Source organism: Phoca vitulina, unplaced genomic scaffold, assembly GCF_004348235.1.
Source record: "Phoca vitulina isolate PV1807 unplaced genomic scaffold, GSC_HSeal_1.0 scaffold330, whole genome shotgun sequence".
Taxonomy (NCBI): Eukaryota; Metazoa; Chordata; class Mammalia; order Carnivora; family Phocidae; genus Phoca; species Phoca vitulina.
The window spans coordinates 21,449-29,177 of record NW_022590017.1 but is presented as its reverse complement, the minus strand read 5'-3'; the positions used below and the strand labels follow the sequence as shown (position 1 = coordinate 29,177).

General features: G+C 37.4%; 1 protein-coding gene across 1 annotated transcript; it reads left to right on the top strand.

Annotated features, from left to right (window-relative positions):
- Positions 1-4,392: 4,392 nt before the first annotated feature.
- LOC116629170 (olfactory receptor 52A5-like) lies at positions 4,393-5,349 on the top strand. The gene has a single exon (XM_032399469.1). The coding sequence runs from the start codon at positions 4,393-4,395 to the stop codon at positions 5,347-5,349; it is 957 nt and encodes a 318-aa protein (XP_032255360.1).
- Positions 5,350-7,729: the final 2,380 nt, after the last annotated feature.

The following is a 7,729-nucleotide window of genomic DNA, read 5'->3' as shown; positions in this document are numbered from 1 at the left end:
TGTTTCCTGAGATTAAGAATTCCTCATATCAGTGAGATGATATGATAATTGTTTTTCTCTGATTGACTTATTTCGCACAATACCCTCCAGTTCCATCCACGTCGTTGCAAATGGCAAGATCTCATTCCTTTTGATGGCTGCATAATATTCCATTGTGTATATATACCACATCTTCTTTATCCATTCATCTGTCGATGGACATCTTGGCTCTTTCCACAGTTTGGCTATTGTGGACATTGTTGCTATAAACATCGGGGTGCATGTACCCCTTCAGATCACTACATTTGAATCTTTGTGGTAAATACCCAGTACTGCAATTGCTGTGTCATAGGGTAGCTTTATTTTCAACTTTTTGAGGAACTTCCATACTGTTTTCCAGATTGGCTGCACCAGCTTGCATTCCCACCAACAGTGTAGGAAGGTTCCCCTTTCTCCACAATCCCTTCATTCTTTTAGGTTCTGGAAATCAGCCTGAGTCAAAATTGGGTTTAAGTAACACTAATGGTTCAGGGTTCATGCTGAAAAGGAGACCCTTGATTGTTTTCCTGACCCCCGAATTTCAGGGGTTTAAGATATGTCTCCTCCCTCTTCTAAACATGAACATATGTGTACACACACGGTTGCTTCCAGTTTGTCCTTGTCATCCAGTGCCGTTACTCTCAACACAAGAACATCTTGGTCTCTCCTCCCATGATGTCTATTCATCAAGTCATCAAGCAGCACAAATATTGTTCCCGTGTTACTCTTCTGATGTGGCCAGATCACTTCATCCTATCCCATCCTGACTATCACAAGTATCCTTCTAACTTCCTCTCCCTATGCCAGATCTCATTCTTCTGGATCAAATGGAGTGGATTTTTAAAGGCAAAAAATGCCTGTTATTCCACCCAAGGTTGAAATTGCTTTGTTTAAAGTGTATCCTTATTTGTTATTCTTCCCTTTCCCTTAGCCCCAACAACCATCATCTCTGCTTATGACACAATTCATGCATGAAATTGTTTATTGATTTGCAATCCAACTGTACATTTCATGCTTCTTTTATTTTATACAGAGTATTTCTTCTTGAAATGCTCTTCCACTTCCTTTACCTGGCTAATATCTGCCGAAGAATGATCCTTGATAACAGATTATTCTGCCCATTTTTATTAAAACAATAAAATGTTCTTATTTAATTAAATAATATTTTTCTCCAATGTAAACTCTAGATCAATGGTTAGTAACCAGGTATGTTGTGTCACTCCCCACACATGGAGGTGACATTTGGCAGTGCATGAGACATTTTTTATTTTCCTGACAAGAGAGAACAATTGGCATTTAGTGGGTTGGAGTCAGGGAAGATGCTAAGCCTCCTACAATATAGAGAATTACACAGAACAAAAAATTTATCTGATCAAAAATGCCAGTTGTGCTCTGAGTGAGAAGAAAACCTGCTCTAGAAGAATAGCAATTAGGCCTCATGAAGCTGGAAATGTAAAATTATCAAGGTAACTACTTTCTTCACATGATGCGTGTTCTTTGAAGGAACATTTTCCCATGTTACTTACCTGCTAGTTTGTTTACTGGTGTCTTTCCTTTTTACCCCCCTTCTGATTAACCTCCATATAAACTTCTGCCAAGCTGCAGTTTGCACACTGTCCTCTAAGAATTCTTCAGGTCAGGTATGATGCATGTAGCCATATTAAATCTCCCAAATGACAATGTCTGATAAAGACAGTAGCACACACTTTTGAGCCAAAGCACAGTGTTAGCCAGTATATGAGTGATCTGATGGACAAACTTGGACTCATTTCTTATGTGCAGCATATAGTAAGCATGTTTATACTTTATGCATTTTATCTATTTGGTGAAATAAGAAGGTAATATAGAATTTTTTCCATCAGAATCTGAAAAGGCACAAACTGATTAAAACTTTTGTATACTTTTGTACAATCCAGCCTGACTTATTCACACACTGAGAGATAGCTCAGAATTATTACTGAATTTAATGATAAAATCTCAGAAGACTGGGTGTCTTTTTTGTTCTTTGTGGGTCAGTAGGTCATAGAATTTGGATCCAAGTAGATCCACTTATAACAACAGCAAGTCTTAGTTTTTCATTAATATAATGGATTAATAATATCAATATCATAAGGGAAGAAAGACAATGTAATTTAAAATGCTTAAGATCTTAGGAACGCAAGTGATATAATATGTATTTAACAAATGGTAAGTGCTAGTTTTGAATTCCAAGCACTCAGGATAATGTTGATTCTTCAAAATATAGGATAAATAATTTTAACATGTTTCCCAATTGATTCTTCATGTGCTTGAAACAGGTAGATACTAATAAATGTGTATTGAAATAAGTCATTAGCACATAAACCTCAGTTTGTGGTTAATAATATTCCCTTCTGACTTGAGGAAGATCTGGTTTGATTCAAATATTTGCAAAAAGGAAAGATTCCAAGACAAGGAGTCTTAAATAGGAAAGCCTTAGTCAGAGTTGAATTAAGTTGTAAGAAAAGGGAGTAATAAATGCTCCTGCAATTGACTGAGATGTGTTTTAGAGAACGTCACACATCTCAGGGATAACCTAAGGTTATCAGAGGGAAGAACTTGAAGGAATGTGGACAAGATGTGATTGTGTGATTTTTTTTAGATTGCCAATCTGTCATTTTAGGCCTTTGTCCTGTCTTTATCTGTTTTATACTTGCTGAAATCATTTTTTAAATGATCTTAGAAATTACTAAAGAAAATAAATACAACTTGTGAATTAATTTTTTGCATATTCTGAGGAGAAAACGCTTTCTTGAAGAAAATATAAATGCCACTTGTAAGGAATCAGCAGGCAAGAAAACTCTCAAGGGCTTTGAAAATGATAAGGCAAATCCACTCGTAGGAGACCCTAATGATTATAGTGTAATGTGTTAGACTGAGCAGCAAAGGGCAGAGACTAAGAATAGGATGGATATAACCATATGAAAAACAATGTGAAGAAATTTCATTGTATTTTCAGTGGACAGAATATGCATAAGAGTATAAGTAAAGAAAACATTACATTTCACAGAGAGTCCTTGTTATTACAAATACTTAAGAATAAATGCTTATTCAGCTATTCAGGCTTAGGGATTGAATAATGATTACTGATGGGAAGAGAGAAGAGCAGAGAGCACAGATTAGAATTTCAAATATATATAAGAGATGTGCAAAAAGCCGGACACAGTAAGAACAAGCTCTGATAGAAACTGCCACGGAAGACAGCCATGAATTAAAAACAATTGATTTATTTTCACAGAGAATAAGCAGGGAAAGTTGCACCATGCATGGTTAGGTTTTGGAAAAACATAGAAACTTTGACAGATTAGGTTGAAAACATTCTCAATCTAGGAAAGAGGGATCAGACTATGAAGACCCTATACTGAGAAGACAGGCTGATCAGCTGCAAAACTGAAAAATATTCTGGTCAAACTTGTCTTCTGATTATGATCAGCAGAATCAGTTAGCACTGTAGCAGCTGACAGCCTAGTTGGAGTCTAGTTCTTGAAATATCTATATTTGGCATTAAATAATTTTTCCAGGTTCAATTAGCAGGTCACAAAAAAAGCAGAGGTGATGAGTAGAAAACATGGGATACAGGGAATCTCTTTGGTCCACTAGTCATGGAACAGAAAGAAACCATCCTATCCATTTAACATTTGTCATTGAAAATGATAAAGGCATGTTGAAACATAGACCTGATGGTTGTGCTTACAATGATTTTGTGAAAAGAGAAAATTTGAAAGGATTTGTTGAAGGGAAACAATAAGATGGATGATATTTCATCACACATATATGCACATCTTCTTTATGCATTCGTTTGTTGATGGGCACTGAGGTTTTTTCCATATCTTGGCTATTGTGAATAATGCTGCAATGAACATGGGATTGCATATTTATCTTCAATATTCTTTTTTTCCCATCCTTTGTGTATATATGAGGGACAGGAAAATAGAGGAGATATTTTATTGGTAGATATATAAGTTCTGAAGATCTAATGCACAGGATAGTGATGATAAACAAAAATGTATTAAAAACATCAAACTTGCTAAGAGAATAGATCTTCATTTTTCCCACCACAAGAAAGAAAACATAATAAAACAATGTGATCGAGTATGGGCTAACACTACAATGGCACTCAAAGTACAATATGCAAACATATCAAATCCAAAGGTCATGTACCTTAAGCTTAGAAAATTCATGTCACCTATGTTTCCACATATATAAAGGAAGGACAGGATGGAATGTGAATTATCTGACTAAAGTATACTTTGCCAAGGTAAAGTAATCTATTCTTATTATTTACTCATGTAGTCTTGACGGAGAATAGAAGATGAAACAGCAACACCGCTACTTGATTCTACTGACCAAATCATCATGCTCATACCCAATGGTTCTGTCTTCATGCCTGCTGTCCTAACACTCACTGGGATTCCTGGGCTGGAGTCAGTGCAGCATTGGATTGGGATTCCATTCTGTGTCATGTATTTCCTTGCTGTGATTGGGAATTCCCTAATTTTAGGTATAATCAAATATGAGCACAGCCTCCATAAGCCCATGTACATATTTTTGGCCATGCTGGGGGCCACAGACATTGCACTTAGTACCTGCATTCTTCCCAAAATGTTAGGCATCTTCTGGTTTCATTTGCCAGAGATTTCCTTTGCAGCCTGCCTTCTACAAATGTGGCTTATTCACTCATTCCAGGCAATTGAATCAGGCATCCTACTGGCAATGGCCCTAGATCGCTTTGTGGCCATCTGTATCCCCTTGAGACACACCACCATCTTCTCCCAGCAATTCTTGACTCACATTGCAGTTGGGGTGACACTCAGGGCTGCTATTCTTATAGCACCATCCATTGTGCTCATCAAATGTCGTCTTAAACTCTACCGAACTACAGTCATCTCCCATATTTATTGTGAGCACATGGCCATCGTGAAGCTGGCCACTGAAGATGTCCGGATCAACAAGATATATGGTCTTTTTGTTGCCTTCAGTATCTTAGGGTTTGACATAATCTTCATCACCTTGTCTTACATTCAAATCTTTATCACTGTGTTTCAGTTGCCCCAGAAGGAGGCACGATTCAAGGCCTTTAATACCTGCATTGCCCACATCTGTGTCTTCCTACAGTTCTACCTCCTTGCCTTCTTCTCTTTCTTCACACATAGGTTTGGTGCTCACATACCACCATATGTTCACATTCTCTTATCAAACCTGTACCTGTTAGTCCCTCCTTTCCTCAACCCTATAGTCTATGGTGTGAAGACCAAACAAATTCAAGACCATGTCCTGAAATTATTATTTTCCAAAACAATTCTTAATCACTAGTAGCTCCTTCTACAGGCATTTCAGGTTGATTCAGAGTAGCAGTATGAACATGCTAAAAATTAAATCTTCTCTAAATATGTATATTCCAAAAAAAATCTTTCACTCTCAGATGCTCATAACTGAAGGAGGCTTTTAAAAAAAAATCATGAAATACCTAAGAACTTTGGTTTGCCACAGAACAAAAATCTCTTATGCTGAGATTTTAAGCTGTTTTAGTTTTTCTTCTGCTTTTACTTTGTCTGTTTAAACCTAGAAGTTCCTCTCTGGCAACACTTAGATCTACACAGAAATAATATGTGAAAAAACATCACTTGATCCCAGGTAACTTCCAAGGACCATGTCACATGTCAGTATTCTTCAACTGCTAACCCAAGACATAGCTACAATTCTGGCTATGTCTTATTTTCAATATCAGAGTACACAAATATGTGAAGCAAATGTTAATACAACTGAAGAGCTAAATAGACAGAAACACAAAATAGTAGGGGAGTTCACTACCCTACTTCCAACAATGGATAGAACATACAGGCAGAAGGTCAGTTAGAAACTGGGGGCTTGAAGACTTTTGACCAAAAGGACCTAACATGCACATACAGAATATTTCCCCAACAACATTAATACACATGTTTCACTAGTGCACAAGAAACCTTTTCCAGGATAGATCACATGTGCGATCAAAGAGAATGTCTTAAATATTTAAGATGATTGAAATAATACTATCTTTTCTGATTACAATATAATGAAAATGGAAATCAATAGAAGAAAAACTTAAGAATATTCATAAATATATATAAATTAAACAACACAGTCTTGAAGAACTGATGGCTCATGGCTTAGAGAAGAAACAAAAAGGGTAATTATAAAATCTCTTAAGAACAACAGACAGAATGGGACGACATATCAGATAAAGGGCTAGTATCTAAAATCTATAAAGAACTTCTCAAACTCAACACCCAAAGAACAAAGAATCCAATCAAGAAATGGGCAGAAGACTTGAACAGACCTTTCTCCAAAGAAGACATCCAAATGACCAACAGACACGTGAAAAAGCGCTCAACATCAGTCAGCATCAGAGAAATACAAATCAAAGCCACAATGAGACACCACCACACACCAGTCAGAATGGCAAAAATTAACAAGGCAGGAAATGACAGATGTCAGCGAGGATGCAGAGAAAGAGGAACCCTCCTACACTGTTGGTGGGAATGCCAGTTGGTGCAGCCACTCTGGAAAACAGTATGGAAGTTCCTCAAAAGGTTGAAAATAGAGCTACCCTATGACCCAGCAATTGCACTACTGGGTATTTACCCCAAAGATACAAATGTAGTGATCCAAAGGGGGCACCTGCACCCCGATGTTTATAGCAGCAATGTCGACAATAGCCAAACTATGGAAAGAGCCCAGATGTCCATCGACAGATGAATGGATAAAGATGTGGTGTATATATATACAATGGAGTATTACGCAGCCATCAAAAAATGAAATCTTGCTATTTGCAACGATGTGGATGGAACTAGAGGGTATTAAGCAAAGTGAAATAAGTCAATAAAAGAAAGACAATTATCATATGATCTCACTGATATGTGGAATTTGAGAAACAAGGCAGAGGATCATAGAGAAAGAGAGGAAAAGAAAAATGAAACAAGACAAAACCAGAGAGGGAGACAAATCATAAGAGACTCTTAATCTTAGGAAACAAGCTGAGGGTTGCTGGGGAGGGGGTAGAGGAGATGAGGTGGTTGGGTGATGGACATTGCGTAGGGTATGTGTTGTGGTAAGTGCTGGATGTTGTGTAAGACTGATGAATCACAAACTTGTACCCCTGAAGCAAATAATACATTATATGTTAATTAAAAAGGGAAAAATGAAGGGGGGGAATCGGAGGGAGAGATGAACCATGAGAGACTATGGACTCTGAGAAACAAACTGAAGGTTCTAGAGGGGAGGTTGGTGGGGGGATGGGTTAGCCTGGTGACGGGTATTAAAGAGGGCACGTATTGAATGGAGCACTGTGTGCTATACGCAAACAATGAATCATGGAACACTACATCAAAAACTAATGATGTAATGTATGGTGATTAAAATAAAATAATAAAATAAAATTTAAAAAAAGAATAATGAAAACACATCAAACTAAAGCCTATGGAATACAACAAAAGCAGTACTAAGTTAGAATTTAATAAGAATAAATGTCTACGGGGACGCCTGGGTGGCTCAGTTGGTTAAGCGGCTGCCTTCGGCCCAGGTCATGATCCCAGGGTCCTGGGATCGAGTCCCACATCAGGCTCCTTGCCCAGCAGGGAGCCTGCTTCTCCCTCTCTCTCCTTCTGCTTGTGCTGTCAAATAAATAAAATCTTAAAAAAAAAAAAAAAAAAAAAAA